We start from the raw sequence: 26,092 nt of genomic DNA, 5'->3' as shown, positions 1-26,092 counted from the left end.
TTTTTTTTTGCGCCTTGATCATCTCAGTGTCCAGAGTATGCAAAAGGGCATTTTGTTGTTTATGAGTTACCTAGTCTATGGCATTTCGTTACAGAAGCTGGAATAGGCTAAGGCAGTCATGGAGCAGTAATCCTACCCTGAAGTGAGGGCTTTGCTAGGGAGAAGACAGGTGGCTATGGGACCACCGAGTCCCTGTGCACGGCAGTGACCTGGGTGGTGACCCTCTTGGAGAAAATGCAGCTTTTAGAGGCTGAGTGGTAGCATGTACACTGTAATGTACATGTACATGTAGAGTGTACACAGGGTCAGAGCCCTGCGTGCTTGATGCTATCTCATGTCTACTTTACAGATGAGGATTTGAGCCTGGTTTGTAGGGAAGACAGGAAGGAGGAGGCACAGAGGCGACTGGGCTGTGTTGGGATCTGTCCCTGGATTTTCCTAAGGGTTCTTTGAAATAGACTGCTACCCTTTTGGCTTTAGCGGCACCAACGGGTAAGCCCTGGAGAGTAAAGGCTTCAGGAATCTCACTGGTCTGATGTTGCACCCTATGAGATGGGTCTAACTTGACCTGTGCCCCTTCAGCCTAGTGAACTGCAAAGGCACTGGGCAGCTCCACTTCCTAAAGTCTCAATCCCATGGCCTTTCCATCTTCTTAAACACTCTTTCCTGCCCGCTTTGGGCTGATCCCACGCCAGGCTCACATGCTTCCCTCTTTGTTGCCATGGCATCCTGGACCCAACTTCCACAGTGCCTGCCCAGGACTTGAATTTTCTTTTAGCTGATAATGTTTTTTTAATTGAAAATAGATTTTTAAGTATGGTATGTTCTGATTACGATTTCCTGTCCCCCAACTCTTCCCAGGTCCTCCCCACTCCGCCACCAACCAAACCCTCCCTCCCCACTATTAGAATACAAACAGATATCTAAAAGGTAACAATAAGATAAAATATAAACAAACCAGGATAGAAAAAAAAAAACGAGCAAAGAGAAAAAAGAACCAAAGAAAAAGCACAAGAGACAGACAGACATTGGGACACATTCATGCACACAGAAAAACCCATTAAAAACAAAAGTCGGAAACCATCATATATTTGCAAAAGGTTTTTAAGGGAGAAACAAACAAATAAAACAAAATAAAAACAAGACAAAAATTCTCCAAAAATACCATTGAGTTTATTTTGCATTGACATTCTGCTGCTGGGTATGGGGCCTGTGCTTAAGTATGGTTTGTATACCCAGTGAGACTCTGTTGAAGAAAACTAACTTCCTTTTTCAGCTGGTAGTTTGAGCTCAAGAGAGTAGAAGCTGCGCCTGGTCTCTCTCAGCCTTTACAGCTGGCATAGGTGGCAGGCATTCAATTAGCATTTGGTAGAAGCAACCAGTCCTTCAGGAGAATTAGGATTGAGGGTCAGGCCTGGGAGTGACCCCGTTGAGGGAGGGGGGGCAAGCATTCAGAGCTGGGCACAGAGGCACAAGCCGCCCAGAGGGCAGGAGGAGCCTTGGAGGCAGAAGGCATCTGGTTGGTGATGAGATCAAAGGCCCATACAGGCTTTGGATGGAACCATTCTTGCCTAAATATAATCCATAGCCACCCTAGAGCCAGGTATCAAGCCCCAGCCCACATTTACCAACTGTTTGGACTTGAGGGAGTTGTATAATCTCCACAAAACTTTGTTTCTTAATATGTAAATATATGCAACTTCCTCCTAACCCAGAGGAATCAAATGATGCAAGGCTGTAGAGAACACTGCACAGTGTCCAGCCCCAGTGCTATTTCAAAGAATGCTAATATTATTTGGGTATTTTAATACATATGAATATGTATTATATTTATTTTTATTTTATGTGTATGAGTGTCTGTCTGCCTGCCTGCATGTCTGTGCACCATCTGTGTGCCTTGACACTGGAGTTATAGAGAGTTGTGAGCCACCATGGGAGTGCTGGAAACGAAGCTCAGGTTCCCCGGAAGATGCACTGACACGGTGTGGTTGGAGCTGCGGAACGTCAGTTTGCCAGTGTACACACCAGCACTGGGAGTTACCACTCTTTCCAATTTGACTTCCTCTCCAAAAGTCCAAGTAGTAGGTACTGTTTCCAGTTTGTGAACTACAGAAGCTGAATATTACTCTACATGTTTATTGGTGGCAATCTTACGACATCCAGAGGTCCATGCTCTACTATGCCGTAAAAGCACCTTTCTGTTATTGTGGTAGTGGTGGTTTTACACAACTGTAGGTAGCGGAGTTGAAGCTGTTAAGTACTGAGGCCCTGGTAAGAGGCAACACAAAGGTGACTTGGGTACTCAGCACCCTTCTCAGTGAGCTAGCCCTCAAGGAGAGGAGATGAACGTGGGCTAGCCTGTTCAACTGGGAGATGAGCGGTGGGTTACAGCAGAACAGAACCAGATGTGTGTGGTTCTTGTCTTGGCTAGTGTTGGTGAGGCTTCCAACAGCTGGCGCTTGCCCAATTTAGGCTTGAAGGAAGAAGAATCATTTAGAAGGGGCTCTGGGTGACAAAGCAGAATAAATGATGTTGACTTTATTGAGTATTCTGACACTTTGGCACCTGAGAACTCTTAGGGTTTGTATTAATACTGTGGTTTGGGTGGCAGGGAAAGAACACCCAATGGATGCAGGTTTTATTAGCTGAGGACTGGGGCTGGCTTACAAAACAGAGAGGCAGCCATTCTGGGGCCCACTAATGAGAGACACAGCATGGAATTCGGAAGTTCAGGTCACTCCCTGACTTCTCTCTGTGCCCTCAACTTCTCTCTGTCCAGTCACAGGTTCACTATCTCCTATCCATTCCTTTACTAGCCAGATAGTCTCTCACACATTCCATTTAGTTGGGGGAAATCTTTTTTTTCTCAACCCAATGCTTTAATCAGAATTATATCGATACTAATCTGTTTCCATGGAGAAAATATTTTCAGGATTCAACTGTATTGAAACAGTTTTAAGATTTTAGGAAACAGTAGGTCGGGTTGTATTCACCCTGTGGCCTGTTGTAAGATTCATGCTGCCAAGGATAACCATGAATGTGGCCTGGCACAAAAGCAGAGGCAGCTTAAGTGCATAGTTCTTGAGCATAGTCTTTGTAGATGACAATATAGTGTCACAATCTCAAAAGGGCAGACACCCCTGCTTGCCACCAGCACTTCATATTATCTTCATTGTTGTTTGTATTAGTTCTTTTCCATGTAAGTTTTCTGTGCCAAATTTTGTTCAGTATACTTGACCAATGTGATTTCTTTCTATCATCTTTCTTTGTTTTCCCTTTTTTGCTTGTTTGTTTGTTTGTTTGAGATGCTAAGAATAAAACCCAGAGCATTGCTCATCTTTGAGACAGCATCTCACTGGGTACCAGATTAGCCGTGTATTCTTTTTATTTATCTATTTAACATTTACTGGGAGGTGGGCATGCATATGGAGGTCAGAGGGTAATGTTCAAGAGCCTGTTCTCTGGTTCCCATGGGGTTCCAGGGATCGAATGCAGGCTACTCTTACCTTCCAAATCACCTTGCCACTGACCATGAACCATCAGTCCTCCTACCTCAGCTTTCTATATTACAAGCATGCATGGCATCAGCCAGCCGATTTCTTAAAAACCAAATTCTTAACATGTATCAAGTATATGAAGTAGTGAAATTCATCATGCTACTTTCATACATGTATATACTAATTTTCTTTTGAAACTATCTGAGTCTGTAGCACTTCTCTTGGCTTAACTTAGTGGATCAAGACATCTTATGTTGACTCTTCCATTTCGTAATCCTCCTTGAGACTTGGTTGGAAGGCTGTTTGCCCTCTGGGAAGCAGAGATTAAGGGTTGCTCTGACTATTGCATGAAAGGACTTAGCAGTCAGGACCCTGTGAGTCTGGCCAGGTCTGATGGCTCTTTTGATAGGCCACCAGTTGAGTGGCCTTTACAGATAAGCTTTTTGATGTTTGATATTGGGGGACTCTAACTGCATCCCGACGAAGAGAAATGTTAAGGGCCTACCTCCGACAACTTTATTATTCTCATTAGTAGACATACTAAAATATCTACTACTAAATTGTTATTACTGTATTTTTAATTTTTGAAAAAAAATTGTATGTATGTCTGTGTGTGTGAGAGAGAGAGAAAGAGAGAGAGAGGAGAGAGAGAGAGAGAGAGAGAGAGAGAGAGAGAGGAGTTTTTCTTTCTGGTTATAAAACTTCTAAGTCACGCAAGAAGGCCACGGCAGAATAATTGCCATGATTTGAGGTCAATGTGATCCCTGTCAAAAGAAAATTCTACAAAATATTTCTGATTTTCCTCTTGTACTGAAAACCTTAAAGTACTCATTGTGTCCAGTCCTTTACAAAGAGGCTGGATGAACCCATCTCTCACACTGCAGTCCTGAACTCCTACACAGCTGCCACAATCCTAAACTGCCTGTTGTGTTGGGGTCACACAGAGCATAGTGTGGTGAACACCTGAGTCTGTCCTGCTTACTCTAATAAGAGAGCTCAAACTGTTTCTGAAGGCTGCCATGGCTGAGGTCTAGCTCCAGGGAGGAGCCACATTCCTTCTTAGCATGTGCTAAGTACAGAGTGGACAAGACAGCTCTCGGGGGGCTTTGTATAAAGGCTCTGACCCCTTCACAAGGCCTACCCCCCAAACACCAGCTCAGGGTGAGGTTAATTTTCTCCATGAATACCAGAGGGACACAAACTTTCAGTCCACAGCAATGAGTGAGGACAATACATTCTTATGTCCTCAAACCATGGAGTCAGATGTTCAAAATGTCTGTCAAGTAGCCAGTGGTAGGGTGCATCTTAGCAGTGAGGGACGATGGAGGGCAGTTTGTCAGAGTCACCCGTGGCTGTCAAATAAAGAAAAACAGACTTACGGGTCTCCTGAGGAAAGTCAATTTTCTGTGTCAGGTGTGATGGTGGATGCCTTTAATTCAGGACTCAGGAAGCAGGTGGAGCTCTCTGAGTTTGGGGCTTGCCTGGTCTGCACCGTAAGTTCCAAGTTCTACATGTAACCAGGGCTACACAGTTTGATCTGATCTTTTTTTTTTTTTTTTTAAAGTATGTTTTGCTTGTGCTCTTTATACTGGTGTGCAATGAGGCTAGCGTGTTGGGACTGCCAAGACATCATTGTTTCAAGGCGTCAGCGTCCGAGGGAGACCTCATTTTTTGAAACTTGGAATTACGGAGGAGCCTTTGATGTTTTCCTCCTGTTGCCAACTGAAGTCAGCTTCCTTTTTTCTTTCCTTTAACAGATGAGGAGAAGGAAAATAACAGAGCATCCAAGCCCCACTCCACGCCTGCCACCCTGCAATGGTAAGTGCCCGCTTTCGACAAGTGTGAGCCACCCAGATCTTTCTAGCTAGGGCAGGCTATCCCTTGGCTCTTTTGACAGTGTGATGCTTATTTGGTAACCCTCAAGAAATCTGTTTGGTAAACACAAAGGGCTCACTTTAGATGGAGCCTGGTGGTTTGAGTTTTCACATGTCTTTTCTTTGGAAGTAAATTTTATTCTCGTTAGCAAAATACTGGTAAGGATTAGATTTTATGTGACTGTTGTTAATTGAGTTTTAATAGGATCTGTTATTACAATGGATGGAGTTTTAGCAAATGTTAGGAATGAGAGTCTGTCCACTTTTAACCTAACGAGCCCCAAGTAAATTTTAATAGTTGATGGAAATAGAATTACTTTGACACTACTACAACAACAAAAGCAATCCTCTAAATGACTTCGCATTTATTATTTGAAACTCCTGGACTTGGTAAAATGTATAGAGAGGGGCTTTCTTCTCAAAGCTTTGTTTGAACATTGTGCTGTGGCTTTGAGCCCTGGAGCTCTCTGACTTGAGGCCCATCTTAGAGAATCTTAGCAGTTGAAGACTATTCTCTTAGCAGTCTGGCTCAGTGAACCCAAAGGAACCCACGAGTGAAGGGGTCTTAATAATAGATGGTGTCACATCGATTCCGTGCCAGCTCCTGTGTGGTTCCCTTGCCTGCTCTATGTCATCTAGGTCAATGGCTTCCTATTACTGTGTCTGTTTTCTAGAGGAGGAAGGAACGCTGAGACAGTTACATCATTGGTGGGCCACTGCTTTTTAAGTGGGAGGAGCCAGGAATCCGGCTGGGGTTCTAACTGCCAACCTGGTTCTTGGGAAGAGGAAGCTGAAGGGTCAGATGGAGAATGGAAGCCAGTGGCTATGTCAAGGCCCATGGCATGGTTTAGTCTCTGGACAGATGTATGTAGAGAGGAGGGAAAGATAGCAGAGGAGAAGGCACCTGCGTAGATCTCAGGTGGCCTTCTAGGAGTCTTCATGGCCAGCTTGTTAGTAGAACTTCAATGAGAAAGGACACACATAAAGAAAGACACATAAGGGGGAGAAGCAAAGGTCTATAAAGAAGTCTTGGAGGCCACCTGTGTTTTCTGGTGACAGAGCTAGCTGATGGCTGACACTCTTATAATGGGAGCTGATGTCCTTCAAGATGCCTGCCCTCATTTGTCTTCCTCTTGTCTCTGCAAGCATTAGCCAGAAGCCTGTCACCTGGGGATGAGGCTCAGTTGGATGAGTGCTTGCCCTGTGTACAGGAAGTCTGACTTCAATGCTCAACCCATGATAAACCACTTGTGGTAACTCATGCATGTAATCCCAGCACGTGGAAGGATGAGGCAAGAGGGTTACATGTAGTGAGTTCGAGATCAGCCTGACTACATGAGATCCTGTTCTCCCTACCCCTACAAAATATGGGGGGGAGGTCAGGGATTCTAAATTGACCTCCCCTGGCGACTCGCCTCTTGTGGCATCTGTTTTTCTATGATTCTTGAGCATCTGCCTGGAATGGTGAGATTGTGTCACCTGATGCTAACATCAGACTGGGGTCAGATCCCAGCTGTGTCACTTGCCAGCCTCAGACCATGTCCTCAGCCTCCCTCTGCCTCAGTTTACACACTGGTGCAATGGAGGTGATGGTTGTGTCATCCTGAAGATGAACTACCCGGCTCAGACAGTGCTTGCCATGGAGGGGTGGCACTTAGTTCCTCAGTGCACTCCTGTATGAGTCCCTAGAACAGGACAGGCCCCCTTCTGCATTCTATGTCTGGGACATCTGGTTTTGCATCTGAGATTTGTTCTTTGGAATACAAGGTCAGGTGGAACATTCTAGAACCAATTTCATCCCATGCAAGCATGGAGCAAAACAGATATGAAAGTTTGTGTGTTTAGGAATAGCAAATCCAACACCAATTTCCTTTCTGTTGCATGTTAACATAGCTTTAGTCATTAACTAAATTTAAGCAATGCTTAGTGGATGCCTACTATGTGTCACGGTGGCTGGTCCTAATGGGATTTAAAAAAAGGACTGCTGGGCAAGCAGAACCATGCAATTTTTATCTATCTATCTATCTATCTATCTATCTATCTATCTATCTATCTATCTATCTATCTATCTATTCTATCTATCTAAATATTTATTTGTTTGTTGGTTGGTTGGTTGGTTGGTTTGTTTTGAGACAGGGTCTGTAGCCCAGGCTAGCCTTGTCCTCTCTCTGGCCTTTACCTACTGTGTTTAGGGATTACAGTGTAAGCCAGGTACTACACCTGGTTTATCCAGGGCTTTGGGCAAGCTTGGGAAGCATGCTACCAACTGCACTACATCCACAGTGGTAATTTTTAAGGGACCTGGCACACATCAGCCTGTGGTGGGTGCTGTGAGAGACTTAGAAGATAGGGTTTCTAGTGAGCCGTGAGGGAAAGCATTTCTGAGATGACACTTCAGTAGAGAGATGTGTAACAACAGCAAACCCTCTCTGACACCTCACCCTGTGAAAGCTAGGGCCAGAGAAACATCCAGACAGGGCCACTGCAGTGCCCTGAGGCTGTGGCTGGGCTCTGCACTCTACAGGATGAGCACATAGTAGTGCGCTCAGCCTGTGCCACTACTCCAAGCAGATTCCTGAGGAGCTGGGCTGGAAGGAGACTGGACTCTGGCTTCAGGAGACCCCTCGGGCAGTTTCGAGGCCTCCACGTCCTCTCAGAAATGAACCTTTGTCAAGTCCAACATGGAATTAAGCCTTTAATTGCCCCCATCACCATCCATGCCCACCATGGATGGAACCCAAGCCAATGGGAAGGCCTTTGGTAAAGGCGGTATTCTTCGTATTCTGCCAAGGAAACGTCCCCTTCTGGGGACTCAGTCTCAGAAACCCACTTACCTGCGCCAGTTGTGACCTTAATCGTTAGCGCTGTCTGGTCACATGCAAAGGCATTCCTGGAAGGGAGCAGGCTGGACTTGGTCAAGTACCATAAGCGGCACAGCCTGTAAGGGGCGATGTGATTCAGATGAGGGGCCCGTGCTGTTTATCCCTAAGTGTGCTCGTTGGAAGCAGGAGGATCAGGAGCTTATGACCAGCCTCTGTCTTATCAAGTCGGAGGGCTATGTGACACCCTGTCTCAAGACACACACACACACTCACACACACACACTCACACACACACCAGAAACTGACGAGAGGGGAAGCAGGGAGTGAGAAGGGGCAGGAGTGGAGGTAAGGGGTGAGAATAGGGGGTTATGTGAGGGACATTCCTCTAAACTTGAATAGGAGGAGTCATGCTTAAAGCCACCGTAAAATTTCCTCTTAACTAATTATTTTTCTAAAATAGTTTCAGTCTAAAAGCTTTCTCTCTCCAAAGGAACTGGACCCATCCCTTGTTTTACAGATAACAGCAACTGATTTACAGTGTGTCTCCCTTTTTGCTCCGGCTGCCTGGGAGCTCAGAGATTAGTCTGAGTTGATTTATTAGTGATCTGTCTGAAAATCCAGGGATGCTTGAATGCTTTTACACACTCCTCTCTCCTTTGTGTGACGCTCGCCGTTTATACTTCGTTAGCATCTTAGAAAAGCTGGGATATTAGTGCAGTCATAAATGCTTCCTGTTTCTTCTGTTATTGGTGCAAACAACACATTTCCTTGTTCAAAAATTAAACTGAAGATTAGGCGAAAGCCCATTCTCACTGTAGTTTTTTTTTTGCTTCTTCCTTAAAAGTAACTGTTTTCAGTAAGATATGTGAATATGTTTGTATTACGTGAGTGGCTGTGGGAGTTTTGCACTGTGTGTTTTTAATTTGTTTTTTTATTTTATTTATATTTTCTCTATAAAAAAACACACAATGTGGGCGGGTGAGATGGCTCAGCAGGTAAGAACACTGACTGCTCCTCCGAAGGTCCTGAGTTCAAATCCCAGCAACCACATGGTGGCTCACAACCATCTGTAATGAGATCTGACGCCCTCTTCTGGTGTGTCAGAAGACAGCTACAGTGTACTTATGTATAATAATAAATAAATCTTTGGGCCGCAGCTAGCAGGGACTGAGCAAGTGGAGCTGACCTGAGTGAGCAGGGTGGACCGGATGAGTGGAGTTGACTAGCAGAGGTTCTAAAATGCAATCCCCAACAACCACATGAAGGCTCACAACCATCTGTACAGCTACAGTGTACTCACATGCATAAAATAAATAAATACATTTAAATAAACATAACAATGTATTATACTATTGCTTCATAGTCAGCCGAACTCCATTGATTCACAGCTTGCTTTATTCCTTATAAGAGCTTTCTGACATCACACCCAGATCAGTGAAATCACAGTGGAATAGTGATGTCACAGTGGATTAGTGACACCACACTGGGTTGGCGATGCCATAGTGGACTAGTGATACCACACTGAATTAGAGCTACCACAGTGGATTAGTGACATCACACTAGATTAGCAACATCACACCAGTTGAGTATTGCCATGACAGATGAGTGATGTCACACTGGATTAGCTAATAAAGAATTAGCCTCAGGTTAGAGACATGGCTCAGTGGGTAAAAGAACCTGCCACCAAGCCTAGCAACTTGAGTCTGAGCCATGGAACGCACACGGTAGGACAGAAATGACCTGCCATGGCAATGCATGCCTACTCTCACTCCTCTCTCTGCCTCTGTCTGTTTGTCTGTCTGTCTGTCTGCTGTCTCTCTCTCTCTCTCTCACACACACACAGACACACACACACATACACACACACATATTCAAAGATTGAGAATCACTTCACTGTAAGTGGCACATGGAGAGCAGCAGAATTTAGCCTCCCATTTCCCTCTTGATGTGGATTTTAGGTCTGTCCAAATCTCACCTCTCATTTATAAACAGGACCCCAAAGACTGTTTTCTTCCCCACCCCCCACCCCCGAGACAGGGTTTCTCTGTGTAGCCCTGGCTGTCCTGGAACTCACTCTGTAAACCAGACTGGCCTCGAAATCAGAAATCCACCTGCCTCTGCCTCCCAAGTGCTGGGATTAAAGGCATGTGCCACTACTGCCCCAAAGACAGTTTTCATGTGGGGCCTCTGGCCACCCCGGGAGAGTCCCTCTGTGCAAGGATGGAAAGCAATAGCTGGTATCTACATGTGGGATGGTGATGGGGTTGCAAAACTGCCCATCAAACAGTTTCTGCTTTACCTGCAGCACAGAATACCCACGCACACAAACCTAGGAAGCTCTCTGTATAAGAGTCTTCTGTCTGAGGCGTTTCTGCCCTTCGGGCTGTCCCCGTCTTCTGCAGCAGTTGGAGCCCCAAGGATGTTAAAAGGGAGAGCTGAGAGGCCAGGCTGACAGCACCCACCCTCTCTGGGACAACTTGGCTTGCTACTAGAACTGGGTTAGGAATGATTTGCTTCTCCTGTGGCCCCTCCCTCCCAGAGCTCCCTCCCCACCACCCTGGAGACACCAGGCCTCCTCCGAGAACAAATAATTGACTGCCAAGCAGCCAAAAAGAATCGGGGCCACATGATCTGGAGGCCGCTTCCAGCAGAAAACAGGCAAATATTGTCAAAGGGCTCCTGCCAAACCCTTTCCAGCATCCTCGGTCATGGGGGCGAGTAAACCCACCTCACTGGGGATGCTGGGCACCTCTGGAATCCCAGCCACACAATCACCTCTATTCACATTGAGGATTTGGAAATGGAAAGAGGCCTGTTGGGCCATGGCGGCTGACCTGCTGCCAATGCATGGCTCCTCCGTGGCCTGCTACCTCCCATATCCACCACTGTGCCCTTCCTGAGATCCTGTGTACCACACCGAGAACCTTTAGGGTGGAGGCAATTTCCCCTCTCAGCAACTATCGTGAGAAGTGAGGCTCCCCTCAGTACCTAGAAGACTGGACACAAAGATTCGAGGTCCCACTTTCTTGGAAGAGTAGTTTGGAGGTGGGGACATCCCCCCACCCCTTTTTGATATTTGCTATTAGTGTGAGATTAAATAAATGTGGTGTTTCTCTTTAAGACGTTCTCATAAATCACCAGCAGCCAACTACATGTGGCATTGTTCTAAAAATAGACTCTGATATTTGTCCTCATTTTGTTTCCGTTGCTGTGATCACATGCCCTGACAACATTGGAGAGGCAGCTCAGTGGTCAGGAGAGTAACTGTTCTTAGGAGAGAACTTGTGCTCTGATCCCAGCACCCACCTTGAGTGGCTTACAACTGCCTGAAACTCCAGTCTAGAGGATTTGGTGTACACATACACATACATGCATACACACACACACACACACACACACACACACACACACACACATGTGCACAAGTGCATGCACACATACTCTTTTTAAATGAAAAGAAACATCCTGACCAAAAGCGACATATGGGAGGAGAGAGTTTATTCTACTTAAAATTCTAGTGCATTGTTTTTTAAGAAGTCAAGCCAAGGAACACCAGCAGCTAGTCACACCAGCCACTAGTCACACCAGCCACTAGTCACACCACATCTACAGTCGAGAGGAGAGAGAAATGAGTACCCATGTGGTCTACTTGTTCAGCTAGTGGCTTTTTTTTTTTTTTTTTTTTTTTTTTGGAATGGTACAGTTTAGGGCCCAGCCTGGAGAGTTGGGCCATTCACATTGGATGGCTCAACTAGCAATAAAGACAACCTCCTACAGATGTGCCTGCAGGCCAATATGAGCTAGGTCATTTCTCATCCAGTTCTTCCCCCAGGTGAGTCTAGGCTGCAGCAAGCTGACCTTTTAAAACTAAACATGGCAATGATTTACAGAGGGTCATGGTTCCTAGGTCTGGCTAAAGAAATGAAACCAGGACCTGGTGTTCTGCTCACTTTGACTCTGTTACATACAGAGAACCCGTCCCCTGGGGACTAAGGAGACCCGCAAAGATGTTCTTTGGGGCTCCACTTGCCTCAGTACGGTGAGGAGAGGTAGCAAAGGTGAAATGGATGGAGAAGAAGATGGAGGAGGTCATTCAGGTCAGGGAACTGTGCCAGAATCCCCTCAGTGTCGGGGCCCCCGGTCCCCAGCCTCCCTCCAGACAGAAGCATTGGTAGCTTGGTACACCATGCTTTTACACAATGTACAGCTTTTGTCTAGAGTAGAGCCATAAGTAACGGATCTGGATATCCAAAAACTGGGCTGTGGAGAGAGTTGCATTCATGGAGTGTTTGTCTAGTCTGCACGAAGTCCTGAGTTAGAGCCATTGCAGGCACAAATGGGCATGGGGGCACATTGAGAGGCAGAGGCAGAAGAATGGGATGCTCAAGGACATCCTGGCCTACATAGAAAGTTTGAAGCCAACCTGGGCTACATGAGAATATGCCCACCCCTCCACTCCCCCAAAAGAAGAAAGAAGGAAAGAATCATATGCAGTGTGAAATTGTCTTGGCTAGTTTTTGTCAATTTGACATAAGCTAGTGTCACCTAGGAAGAGGGAACTTCAGCTGAGGGTTGGCGTGTGGGCATGTCTATGGGACATTTTCCTAGTTGCTAATTAATGCAGGAGGACCCAGGCCACTGTGGGCAGTGCCATTCCTGGGCAGGTAGGCCTGAGCTGAGCAAGCCAGGGAAAGAAGGCAGTAAAGAACTTCCCTCCATGGTTCCTTGCCTCTGTTCCTGTTTGATTTCCTGCCTTGACTTGCCTCATCGATGGACTGTAGTTGGGACATGGAAGCCAAACACACCCTTTTTGACTTGGTCATGGTATTCATCACAGCAATGGAAATCAGATTGGATAGCAGACAGCACAATGGGTCCATCACCCCTGTGCTCGGCAGCCCTGTATCATGTATATGCATGCTAACACACGAGTATGTGTGTGTGTGTGTGTGTGTGTGCGCGCACACACACACACACACACACACACACACACGACAGCACAGCTAGTCCATCACCTCTGTGTCCCTGTCCCCCTGCATCACCACACACACACACAGGAGGAATGTCAGCACTCTCTTCTCAGGATGGCTGTGATGACAACAGAGGCTTGCAGCCCTGTTCTGACCTTAGGTGTTACTGTTGTGTATGTGGTTCACCGCTACCAGACACATACAGATACACTATGGCAAGATATATCTGAGATGCAGGAAATAGCCCAGTCACTGGAAAGACGTCATCTGTGGAGGCTGGGGCAAAAGAAGGCTGGAGAATCAGTCAGGGGTCGGAGGGTCAAGGCCTTGAATGCCTAGGGAAGGAACCTGGCTTTTTGTGTCAAGGTAATGTAGAGCCCTTGAAGGTATTCAGCACTGTGCAGCTCTGATTGCTTACAGTCTCAGATCTCAAGACAAAACAAGCCAGGCTTAGTGGCACATACCTTTAATCCAGTACTCAGGAGGCAGAGGCAAGTAGTTCTCTGTGAGTTTGAGGCCAGCCTGGTCTACATAATGAGTTCCAGGACAGTCAGTGAAACCCTGTCTCTAAAAACAAACAAACAAACAAACAAATCCCCAAACCCAGAACAATACAGTCTCTGATCTCTATAGTCATCTCTGCTATTCTATTTAGTGAATTTAGTGCTCAGATAAAGTAGACCTGTAGCATTTCTTGATAAGTCTATAAGAATTGAAGAGGTGGACACTATGAACTGACAGCCATGCATATACATAAAAAGCCATAGGTAAAACATGGCTCAGAATACAAGAGGCTCCAGGTATCACATGGATTCTTTTCCTTGTAGAAAGCTGATGTAAAGCTCTTCCCCCGAATGCCAGGAAGCCATGGGCTGCAGCCTTCCAAAGTCTCCTTTAAAAATGTGTGTCTCAAACGACCCACACTAGCTGGTGACCAAGTTCATTATCTATCCACTATAACACAGGCTCAATTCAAATACAATGACGTTGTTAAATAAAAGATAAAAAGAAAAAATAGAACTAGTCCAGAAGTGTGTGTGCCTCTGTGTGTGTGTGTGTATGTGTGCATTAAAAAGAATCCAGGTATAATGGAGCATTGTTCATCCACCATGACAGGCTAATGATGTCCTCTAAAGGAGGGGAGGAAAGGGAAAATTTCATCATCAGATATGAAGAGAAGTAATTAACCGCTTTCTCTCTTTTGCGCCTCTGTCAGGGGAACGGATGTTCCAATTAGTAACTTCAGTACACATGCCGAGCCTCTGGATTTTGTGAGTCGGTCTGGGGGATGGTGTCACAATGCTATCCCTGTAGAATCCATCAGGCATCAAAGGTGCCCTTCCATGCCAATTACATCCATCACTCACAGAGCTTATTAAAATGCTTCATAGTCATAAGCCACCTGGATACTTTGAAGCTCAGCTGCTCCAGTCAGACGAACCAAAAAAAAAAAAAAAAAGGCGGAAGCGTAGTGGTGTAGGAGGAGGTACTGGCTTTTCACAGGTAACTGCTTAATTAGCTCAGCCGGAATGAACTATGACTTTCGTCCATCAGATTCAAATAGTTTGTTGTTGCTATGGGGGTCTCATCTCATGTGCTGTGTTATAACCTTGGATGCCATATCTCAGTTTTGATCTCTTGGTCAGACTTAGCTGGCAAGTAGACCACAGAAAGCAAATAGAAATGCAGGCAATGTGACCTTAGTAATTAGTAATGAATAAAGAAACCAGGAATATACCTGGGAACAGGTGCTTTTTGTTATTTTGGGGCCACTCAGAGTCTAACTCTAGGGTCCAGACTGGTTTCAAATTCATGGTGATCCTCCTGCCTTAGTCTTTTGGGCACCGAGGCTATTCTCAGTTTGGGGATCAGTGCTTCTTAATACCATATTTGGAAAGATTGCTTCTCCCTATCTTTGCCCATCGTGGGGTGTCTCTGATAATGGGAGGATGAACCCCCCTGAGACTGTCTTAGTTACTGCCTATCTCCCTAGTGGGACAAAATGAGACCTAGACTCTGTATGCTATTTTGATTCAGTTTAGGCCCCATGCTTCTTGCCTGAACTAGTATAGTGATTCCAAATTCATCTCATACATTCATTGATTTATCCAACTAACCCAAGCTCCTTAGTTATCTTTGGTCATCCACCACAGAGGTAATATGACTTTAACTGTACCACTCCTGTCCTTTAAAAGGCGGTATGGCTTTCTCATTTAAAAAGTCCTCTACATACGGATTCTGAATGGAAAAAGCCTACTTTCCCACTGCATCCATGGATTATTTATCCAAAACAAACTTAGGACCATCATTACCACAGTTAGCACAAAGGGACACCTTCCTCTCTCCAACAAGTCCCGGCCGCCCAACTCCTCACATCTGTGTATTAGAAACAGCAAAGTCAAGCCTTTTTTAATTTAGGGAGATTGTCTAATGGAGCACTCAAGTCTAAGATGGAACTTGTGGGTGGGGTTTACTTTTTCGTGTGTGTGTGTGTGTGTGTGTGTGTGTGTGTGTGTGTGTGTGTGTGTGGGCCCAGAGTCTCTCCTGTCTTTGCATCCCCAGCACTGGGTCACACACACACTACCATATCGTGCACATTTTTGGAATATGGGCTTTGGAATCTGAGCTCATGCTTTATTCTAACTAACGTTTCTCATGCTTTACAGCAAATACATCACTAGCTGAGCCAGTCCATGAGTCTTTGTTTTTTTCTATCTTCCTGTTTTAATAATACTTTACATGTATCAGTGTGTCTGTGTGAGTGTTTGCCATGTGTATATGTATGGAGCTGGACTTACAGAAGGTTGTGAGTCACCTGCCATGGTTGCTGAGAACTGAACTTACTTAGGTCCTCCTAAAGAAGAGCAGTGTACACTCCTAGCTGATGAGCCATCCCTTAAACCCCCAATCGTTTGAATGCTATTCACTGATCTTCTGGAAAGGGCACTTTAAGGTGGCACCTCGTTGAAGGTCTGTTAAGCCACTCCTCTGCGTATTTAAAGATTCCCCTCAATCCCCACCATTCTCTCCTTTTCCTTCTCCCTCCACAAGCTCCTCTTCCCACACAGGCAGATGTCTCCATCCTTCATAGCATATGACATACCTATTGCTCTCTGCTGTTCCTCTTGCCAAGAGCCTCCTCCAACTACACTGGCAGAGCGAGTTTCTAGTGAGGAGGATTCTCTTAATTACTGGTCACATAACGACTTCTAGTTTTGAGCCTTGGATTCTCCATCTGAAAGATGGGTATAATGCCTACCTTGTGTGTTGTGTTTGTTTTGCTTTGCTTTGCTCCATTTGGGTTTTCTTGTTGTTGACTTGGGTGCTCACTATGTAGCCCAGGCTATCCCTGGAAACACTACACTGCCTAAGGTCACCTCAAACCCAGATCCTCCCACTTCATCCTTGTGAGTGCTAGGATTACAGGCATGTGTCGGCACGTCTGGCTTTTATGTGACTATCACGAGAATAAAGTAAAACCCTGGCTACCCAGGGCCTGGCACCTAGGACGAGTTCCATGAATGTGAGCTGTTGTTTGCAAAATGCCAATGCCAAGTCCTCTGTAAAAACCTAACCATCCACTCCCATTTACACACCAATCTATTTCCCTCTTCAATAGCCTCTATGGTCAGGAGTTTATAGTATTTAAATATTATTGTTTCTTGTGTGTCACTCTCCCCAAATAAACTCCAAAGTGAACTAGGACATAGGTCATGTCATATGCCCAACACAAGAGCCCACAGGAGCCAGAAAAGGAACAGTAAATAGACTTGGTGTAAGAAAAATGGGGCGGGGTGAGGACTCGGGCCAGCCTCAGAGCACAGCTCACCCTGGCCAATTGCTGTCATGAGGGAATACGGGTCCAGGGTTGCCAGACCTCGGCTTTTTCATAAGAAGCCAGGAATCCAGATTCTTCTGTGTGAAGTCCAGGGGTTTAAAAGCTGAGCCAGTGCTGCCCAGGCTAAACAAAGCATGCCTGTGAGACCCCCGTCGGTGACAGCTGCCTTACTTACATGGCCCCTGTAAAGTTTGAGCCTCAGCTGGGCCTCTGATGTCACTTCTACAGAGGAACAATGCTGTGAGTGGCAGTTAGGGATCTTGGCTAAATTTGAAGACTGTTTTTCATTCATCCCAGATCCAAAGCGCAGGGCAGGCCCAAGAAACCTATACTACCCATGCAGCTAGTTTCCCTGGGTGAGTGAAACACGAGGTTCCACTTGGTGACACTGTGGACACACACACACGGACACACACACACACACACACACACACACTGGTGTGGAAGAGCTTCATTTTGGTCACAATTGTTCCATTAGTTATTTATGTTTAATGTGGTACACTACATGAATTTGCATATCATCTTTATACAGGGGCCATACTAATCTGTTTTCTTGTGTTTGGAACACTGCGTAGCTCAGTGTTGAATTAAAAATTTCATCTTTATCCCTTTGTTTGCCATGAATCTGTTCATTATATCTATCAAGGACCATTTTGCTTGCAATGACATGACCCCAGTGCCTGGCAAGTGATAAGATCAATACTTACTTATTGGATGAGTGAATGATTGGAATGAACCATCCATCAAATATCAGACTTCTACCATGTGCCAAGGAATATGTGGGACTTTTGGGCATCCTGAGGTGACTGGATACTCCCTCCAGCCTCAGGGCATTTGGTCACCTAGAAAGGATTGCATAAGGTATTTGCTGGAACATGAGACCAGCAGGATCTGCCCCATGTCCCAGTCCCAGGAGAGGGCAGCAGACAGAACGGCTGGGACCCCTTAGCACTTGGCTTTGCCATTTACCGGAGTCCCTGGACTCACATTCATATATGAGGCTTGGGTATGAAATGACTGAGCTGATTTTCAACGTCATGTTGGAATGAGCTGAACAAGTGCCACCCCTGCAAGTGGGCACCTTGGGAGGCCTCATTCTACATGAATTACGACAATGCTGGACCACTTCTCTGGCAAGTGTCCTCAGAGTGAGTTTAAAGTTACTTGAGGACATTTATTCCACTGCTTAAGAATCATGCCTTATTTTAGCCGAAACCAAAAAAAACAAAACAAAACAAAACAAAAAACCAACAAACAAAAAAACCCAGAAAAGCAAAAACAAAACAAAACAAAGGGTTGGTAAAATGGGTATTCATCACTTTGTCCCCTAAATTTGGTTCCAGTTTTTTTTTTTTTTTAGTTGTTTTTTAAAATCCAGTCATCAAAGGAGAAGTGTTTCCTGCTGGTAAGTGTATTGAGCTGTAAGTGCTCCAGGCTCCACATTGTCATGTGTCACAGCATTGCTGGCAGAGGTGTTTAGCCCTCTGGCAGGTCGATGTCAATAGGGGCAGAATTCCATTTATATGCCCAAATTCTGGTGTTTTGATTAATTTAAAAAAAAAAAAACTTCAAAATTTGTTTAGATTTGTTCTATGTCTTCAATGCCTATCACAGAATTGGGACACATAGGTCCCCAAAAGTGTCTTATGGGAAAAAAAAAAACTGAGGAAATCTAATGTCACTTATAGGACACAAGGGTCTAGAACTTATATTCTTTTTTAAATAATTTATTATTATTTTTATGTGCATTGGTCTCTTGCCTACATGTGTGCTGTCAGGTGTCAGGTCCCCTGGAAATGAAGTTCCAGACAGTGGTGAAACATCATATGGGTGCTGAACCCGGATCCTCTGGAAGAACAGCCAGTGCTCTTAACCGCTGAGCCATCTCTCCAGCCACCAGTACTTATAATTCTTGTGACACATTACTTGTTTAAATATCAGCATCCACCCTAAAAGGGTTATCAGTCATTACTTTTGAAGGGAAAATGAGGTTTGAGGTCAGACAACTTGCTCACAGTTACCACACCTGGTGAGAGAGAGAGAGAGAGAGAGAGAGAGAGAGGAGAGAGAGGAGAGAGGAGGGAGAGAGAGAGGGAGAGGGGAGAGAGAGATTGGGACTCTAACCCAGTTGGAGAGTAGACATTCTCTTCTGCAGAATCCATATCCTGCACTCAAGAAAGTACAGGATATGTGGAGCCATCAACCTTAGACCGCAGAGAGTCAGGGCACCCTAGCCTTGTCAGAGGCCAACTCTCCAGTATGATCACGAAGTCTCCCTTTCAGCAGTGACCAGTGACTGTCTAATTGTGCCACCTCTGTTTGGCCATGTGTTAGACATTTCCTTTCTGCCACTCTTGTCAAGTCATGAAGCTCTAGGGTGTACACACACACACACACACACACACACACACAGAGAGAGAGAGAGAGAGAGAGAGAGAGAGAGAGAGAGAGAGAGAGAGAGAGCGCACCTTTGGGCATCTCCCTGTTAGAAATGACTGCAAAGTGGATGCATGATTCAGAGCTTGAGTGAGCATGGCATCTGCAAGCGCTAGCATAGCTTTAAAGGTCTGAAGGGACCTGATCCTCAGGAGCAAATGCAAAGGGACCTACTGACTCAGGGGTGAGCCAAGTCAGCTTTCCTCAACTCGTTGGGCCTCAGCCTCTGTCCCAGAGGAAGAGAACTGTTTCTGAGACCTCTGCAGACCAGAGCTCTGGGAGCCAACATAGTCCATTGTTGCTTTTCTTTTTCTTTCTTTTATTTTTATTTTTGATAATTTTATTGGATATTTTATTTATTTACATTTCAAATGTTATCCCTTTCCTGTTTTCCCTCCCTCCCAGAAATCCTCTATCCCATCCCCCAGCCCCCTGCTTTTATGAGGGTTTTCCTCCACCCACCCACCCACCCACTCCTGCCTCCCTGTCCTCTATTCCCCTACATTAGAGCATCTATCAAGCCTTCATAGGACCAAGGACCTCTCCTCCCATTGATGCATGACAAGGCCATTCTCTGCTACATATGCAGCTTGAGCCATGTGTACCCCTTGGTTGATGGCTTAGTCCCTGGGAGCTCTGGGGGTTCTGGATAGTTAATATTGTTCTTCCTATGGGGTTGCAAACCACTTCAGCTCCTTCAGTCCTTTCTCTAACTCCTCCATACCCCGCACTCAGTGCAATGGTTGGCTGCAAGCATCCACCTCTGTATATGTAAAGCTCTGACAGGGCCTCTTAGGAGACAGCTATATTAGGCTTCTTTCATCAAGCATTTCTTGGCATCCACAATAGCTTCGGGGTTTGGTGACTGTATATGGGATGAATCCCCAGGTGGGTGGGATAGTCTCTGGATGGCCTTTTCTTCAGTCTCTGCTCTATTCTTTGTCTCCATATTTGCTCCTGTGAGTATTTTGTTCTCCTTTATAAGAAGGACCGAAACATCCACACTTTGGTCTTCCTTCTTCTTGAGCTTCATGCGGTCTGTGAATTATATCTTGGGCATTTGGAGCTTTGGGGATAATATCCACTTATCAGTGAAATGTACACCATGTGTGTTCTTTTGTGATTAGGTTATCTTACTCAGGATGATATTGTCTAATTCCATCCATTTGCCTAAGAATTTCATGACTTCATCATTTTTAATAGCTGAGTTGTATTCCATTGTGTAAATGTACCACATGTTCTGTATCCATTCCTCTGTTGAAGGACATCTGGGTTCTTTTCAGCTTCTGGCTATTATAACTAAGGCTACTATGAACATAGTCGAGCATGTGTCCTTATTATATGTTGGAGTATCTTCTGGGTATATGCCCAGGAGTTCACAGTTACTACTATGTCCAATTTTCTGAGGAACTCCCAGACTGATTTCTAGAGTGGTTGTGCTAGCTTGCAATCCCACCGACAATGGAGGAGTGCTTTTCTCACTGGGTGTTTCTTTCCCTAGGTTGGAGGAAAACTATGAGATTGCAGAGGGCGTCTGCATCCCTCGCAGCGCCCTCTACATGCACTACCTGGATTTCTGTGAGAAGAATGACACTCAGCCAGTCAATGCTGCCAGCTTCGGGAAGGTGAGTCCAGCCTCCCTATGGTCCTGGCCCCACGCCTTCCCCTCTCCCTACAACTTTATATAATTCACATACTTTTAATTTCTTTAATTACATTTTATTTGGCTATGAGTATGAAAGAGAGACAGAAGTCAGCTTGTCAAAGTCAAGTTCTCTCCTTCTACCGTGTGAGTCTTGGGAATCAAACTCAGACTTTCAGGCTTGGTGGCAGGTGCCACTGAATCATCTCACCGGCCCATAACACAAAGTTTAAAAACATCTTAGTTCTAACATTTCATGAAATTACTACAAAAAAATCAAACACACACACACACACACACACACACACACACACACACCCTTGGTGAGTTTGCCATTATATTTTGCTGCCAAAATCATCACACCATTATAACAAAACAATACCAAATCAAACTCTAGAACAGGGCAAATCCAGAGTTTTTGGTAATACTTGGTTGTAAGAATTCAAACAGTGGAGGTATGTTATAAAGTAAGAAGTCAAGGTGGTCTACTTGACTTTCCTCTGTATTAATTTGCATAAACTAATATGTCTCCTGTGAGAGGCAACTATGAGTAAGAACATTCTACATCTGACAGTGAGCCTGGGGCAGGAAAGGCACTAGGCTTGGTAACGTGAATGCCCCGGACACCCGGGGCAGTCTGAGTGTCCTCGGCTAAAAACAATGCATGACATCATACATTCTAATGTACGGCAGGTCTTGTGTTAGGTAGTGAGAGCAGGACCTAGAAGGGGTCCAACACACTGCTATGTGGGGCTCAGACCCATCAGGGAAGGAAAGAAGCATTCTAGGACGACACCAGACTTGTGTTCACATACCCTTGAAGTGGCCACAATGGAGAGGCAGGTGAGGCTGGAGGGGCGGCTTAGGTGAGTTTGAAGAATTTACCTGGAAGCCACTCTGAGCCTCTGCCAGCTCGTGGCAAGCAACAAGGTTCGGCTGAGGTGTCTGTGGGTAGTGGAAAACAATGTTTTCTTAGTCACCTAGAAATTCATGTATTTATTAACCATCTCTGCATGTGATTACAACTGTTGGTGTTATGAATTCATCTTTGATATTTCTGTGTCCAGAAGTGAACATCCATCCGCGAGCTTAATTATGAAGTTAGTAAAACTAGCCCCATTGATTTGCTTGTGTAAAGACTCTATTATAAACAACCACTTTTGCAGCACAGTCATCCTGGCATATCCTTGAACTCTGACTTGGGAGGACTTTGGCTGAAGTCTGTTCTTTCCTCTCAGCACCCCAGCTCCATTCCTATTTTAAGCCTTGAGCCTCCTTTCAGATGTGGTCAAGTCTCAGGAGGTTTGTGGTCTAATAGTCACCCTGACTTGGGACTCCTCCTATCATCTGTGCCATCTCTCCTTCCCCTGTGCTGTGCAGCCTGGTGTCCATAGCCATGTGTACCTGCCTACGCCACTGAAACTCTCACAAAAGCAAGAGCTCGGATCGCTGCCAGTTGCATTGTCTGCATCGCAAACACTCCAAGGCAGCACGTGGCTAGAGACCACCATATTTGATGGCACCTCATTATCACAGACGGTTGTTCTACGAGACAGCCCCAAGGGGCCACAGATGAAACATGGTGTCCTTTTGCTCTTCATATGACAGTCGACAGAAACCTCTGTGATCTCAGTAGACTCAAGTCAGTAGGAAGATTCACTTCCTGAACACACTGAGATCAAGCCTTCTTCACCAGGTTCATTGGTCCTCAGCATATCTTGTCCTAGCGCGCCTCTGACCCACCTTTCTTAGCTTCTCTTTGCTACCTTTCCAGGCCCATTTTCCACTCCCATTTCCTTGTTTAGACACCTCCTGCCAAATTTCTTCTCTTCTTAGGTCTTTGGTTTCTGCTAACATCTTTGACCACCACACAGATGTCTCCAAATGACTCTCCAAGTAGTTTTCCTCCTTGACAGGTACCTGTGTGCCAGCTGCTTCCAAACAACCACTTAAGACAAATCCACATTTAGTCATCAGACTGAACGCAAGGAAGTAGCTTTATTATTAAGAACGTATATACACAAGCTTTGGGCAGCTGCCCTGCCATCAGTTTCAAACGCAGCTGAGTTGGGTCTTTCCTAGCTGCAGAGGACAGAAGGTGCCCACTGAGGATCCATGATGAGTTTGTTGCATTGAAATCTCAGACACACAGTTGCCCAGCCTGAGACTCCTGACATCTCCTCAAGAGAAGGGAACCAGTTTTCTGCAAAGCTTGGGATGCAGCCACGGACCCTTGAGTAGAGCCACCCAAACTTACAACTCATCAGGAACTTTTAACTCAGAGCATATACATTTCAGAATCTCTTCTTCATTTTTTAAAATTTTTTTGTTGTTGTTGTTTTTGTTTTTGAGAGAGGGTTTCTCTGTGTAGCCCTGGCTGTCCTGGAACTCACTCTGTAGACCAGGCTGGCCTTGTACTCAGAAATCCGCCTGCCTCTGCCTCCCAAGTGCTGGGATTAAAGGCGTGCACCACCACTGCCTGGCTTCTTCTTCATTTTTTTAAGGAAGAAACTATAATGGTAGTATTCCTGCCCCTGCTTCAGCTGGCAAGTGGTGAATCAGATATCCATGCTGACACTGTCCCTGGGGAAGCCTTGCTACAAACCACTTTAGCAGGAGAAGGCCACAGTTGTGGTTGTTTTGTTTGTTTTGTTTTGCCACAGTAAGACTTGCAAGGTCTCCCCATACCATTGGCCAAATTCTATAAGCACTGGCTTATTCCCTGGCTTAACAGGGAATGTTGCCCTGACCTTGGGTCCTAGGGTCATTCAGGACGTGGAGAAAAGGTAGAAGCTTTTAGCTGGACTGCTTTCATGTCTTCTTCTGCTGGTGGCTTACGTCATTTTCTGAGTTCTCAGTTCCTTACCCTTTATTATTCTTTTGTACATATGTACATACATGTTCACACGTGTTCGGATGTGTGTGTCTGTGTGCCCAGAGCCTTATGCATGGGTATGTAACAAAATACTTGGCACAAGTGACTTTATTTTGGCTCAAGGCTTGAGGGTAGAGCCTGTCAGGGTAGGGAAGTCATGGTGACAGGAATGGGAGGCAGTTAGTCTGTAGTCAGGAAACAGAAAGACATGGATTCGGGTTCTTCTTTTGATTGGTCCTTTTTATTCAATCCAGGAGCCCAGCCTATAGGATGCTGCCGTCCACATTCAGGGTGGGTCTTCCCTCCTCAGTTAAATCTCCTGGAAACACCCTCATAGACACACCCAGGTGATTCTAATCCAGTCAGGCCGACAATGAGGATGAACCCTCACGGCAGTCCAAGCCCGCGCTCGATGTTCTTTTTTATTAATCTATTTGCCTGTTCTTTTGACAACACCAGGAATCCAGGATCACTGTACAAATCCAGGATCACTGTACTTTTACAGTACGCCTTGAGGTCAGGTACTACCAGATCTGTTCCTTGACTTCAACCACCTCTCCCTGACATCTCTTCTTCGCTCCCTGTCAGACATGGTTTTGCATGATCTTTCTGGGCAGCCCAGGCTCTCTGTGTAGCTATGCTGGCCATAAATCCCAGTCTGCCTGACTGAGCTTCCCGAGAGCTTGCATTACAAGTGTCTGTGCAGCCAGTCCAGCCCCATGATTTCTTTCTGCATTGGTGCAGTTGTCCCACTGACTGTCACGGTGAATCCTGACACAGTTGGAACAGTATTATCATTAGTTAATAGACATTAGTTTTCTATGTGTCTTCTGTATTGTTTATTCTTGTTTTTGTACTTCACAGTTTTCCCACTGTTTACAGTTTGATTCATTTATTTACTTACGTGTTTATTTCCTTAGTTAGAGACAAAGTCTCTTGCTATGTATCCCAGGTTAGCCTCAAACTCGCAAATGTCATTCTGAATGCTCTGTGTATAAGTATATGCCAGCATGCCTATTTCATATCTCATTTTACTGTATTCTATTTTTACTTTTATTTATTTAATGCGTGTGTGTGTTTGTGCATGCACATGCACACAACACATACATATGGGTAACTAAAGACACCAGAGGTGTTGAAGCCTCTGGACCTGGAGTTACAGGTGGTTGCAAGCTGGGAACCAAACTCAAATACCCTGCAAGACCTAGCCATCCCTCCACCCCCACACATCCAGCTTTTACATGGGTGCTGAGGTTCTGGACATGGGTCCTCATGCTTGCACAGCAAGAACTATAATCACCAGGCCATCTCCCCAGTCCTAGTTAATTATGTTTTAAAGATAATAACTAACCATTTCGCCCAGTTTGATCTCAGTCAGATTAACCGTACAGGCCAGAATGACCTTGAACTTATGAAAATCCTCCTACCTCAGCCTCTTGCACAGTGCCTTTTGAGTGTGTATGTATATTATATGGTTATGCTTGATGTATACACATGCAGGTGTAATGTGTGGAGACTACGTCTCCCTCTGCTGCTCTCTCTACTTTATGTTTTGACACAGATTGTGTCACAGAGCCGAGAGTGCACTGTTTGGCTAGACTGGCTGCCAAGTAAGCCTCAGGGACCCATCCGTCTCTTCCCTATCACTGGGCTACCATTGTTCCTAGCCATATTGGGTTTTGACATGGGTACTGGTGATTCGAACTCAGTTCCTCATGCTTGTGTTGCAGTTTACTGAACGATCTCCCAGCCTCCTTTTATTTTAATTGGACATCTTATATGGCTCTACTTTACTTCCTTATTTGGCATATCAGTTATACTTTTTTAAAAAAAAAACTTATTTATTATTATAAATAAGTACAATGTACCTTTCTTCAGTTGCACCAGAAGAGGGCGTCAGATCTCATTACTGGTGGTTGTGAGCCACCATCTGGTTGCTGGGATTTGAACTCAGGACCTTTGGAAGAATAGTGCTCTTACCCACTGAGCCATCTCTCCAGCCCCAGTTATACTTTTTTAAAAGCTGATCTTCATGCTTGCTGTCAATTTACAGTGTACATTTACAACTAATCAAGCCACCTTCAAATACCATCATGGCACCTCACCAGTGAGCACCTGTGTAACAATCCTCCCCTCTC

The 26,092-nt window shown here is 45.3% G+C and overlaps 1 protein-coding gene across 4 annotated transcripts in view; it reads left to right on the top strand.

Moving 5' to 3' along the window:
* Rfx4 (regulatory factor X4) overlaps positions 1-26,092 on the top strand; it is a 158,114-nt gene that overhangs the window by 40,532 nt on the left and 91,490 nt on the right. For all 4 annotated transcript variants that reach the window (XM_031349020.1, XM_031349018.1, XM_031349023.1 and 1 more), the window contains exons 3-4: positions 5,255-5,315; positions 20,939-21,062. In XM_031349020.1, coding sequence (XP_031204880.1) covers positions 5,255-5,315; positions 20,939-21,062 — 185 coding nt within the window. The remainder of the gene's footprint in view (positions 1-5,254; positions 5,316-20,938; positions 21,063-26,092) is intronic.

This window comes from Mastomys coucha, unplaced genomic scaffold (genome assembly GCF_008632895.1).
Source record: "Mastomys coucha isolate ucsf_1 unplaced genomic scaffold, UCSF_Mcou_1 pScaffold4, whole genome shotgun sequence".
Taxonomy (NCBI): domain Eukaryota; kingdom Metazoa; phylum Chordata; class Mammalia; order Rodentia; family Muridae; genus Mastomys; species Mastomys coucha.
Note: the sequence above shows the minus strand (reverse complement) of the source record. Positions and strands in the feature narration are given on the sequence as shown.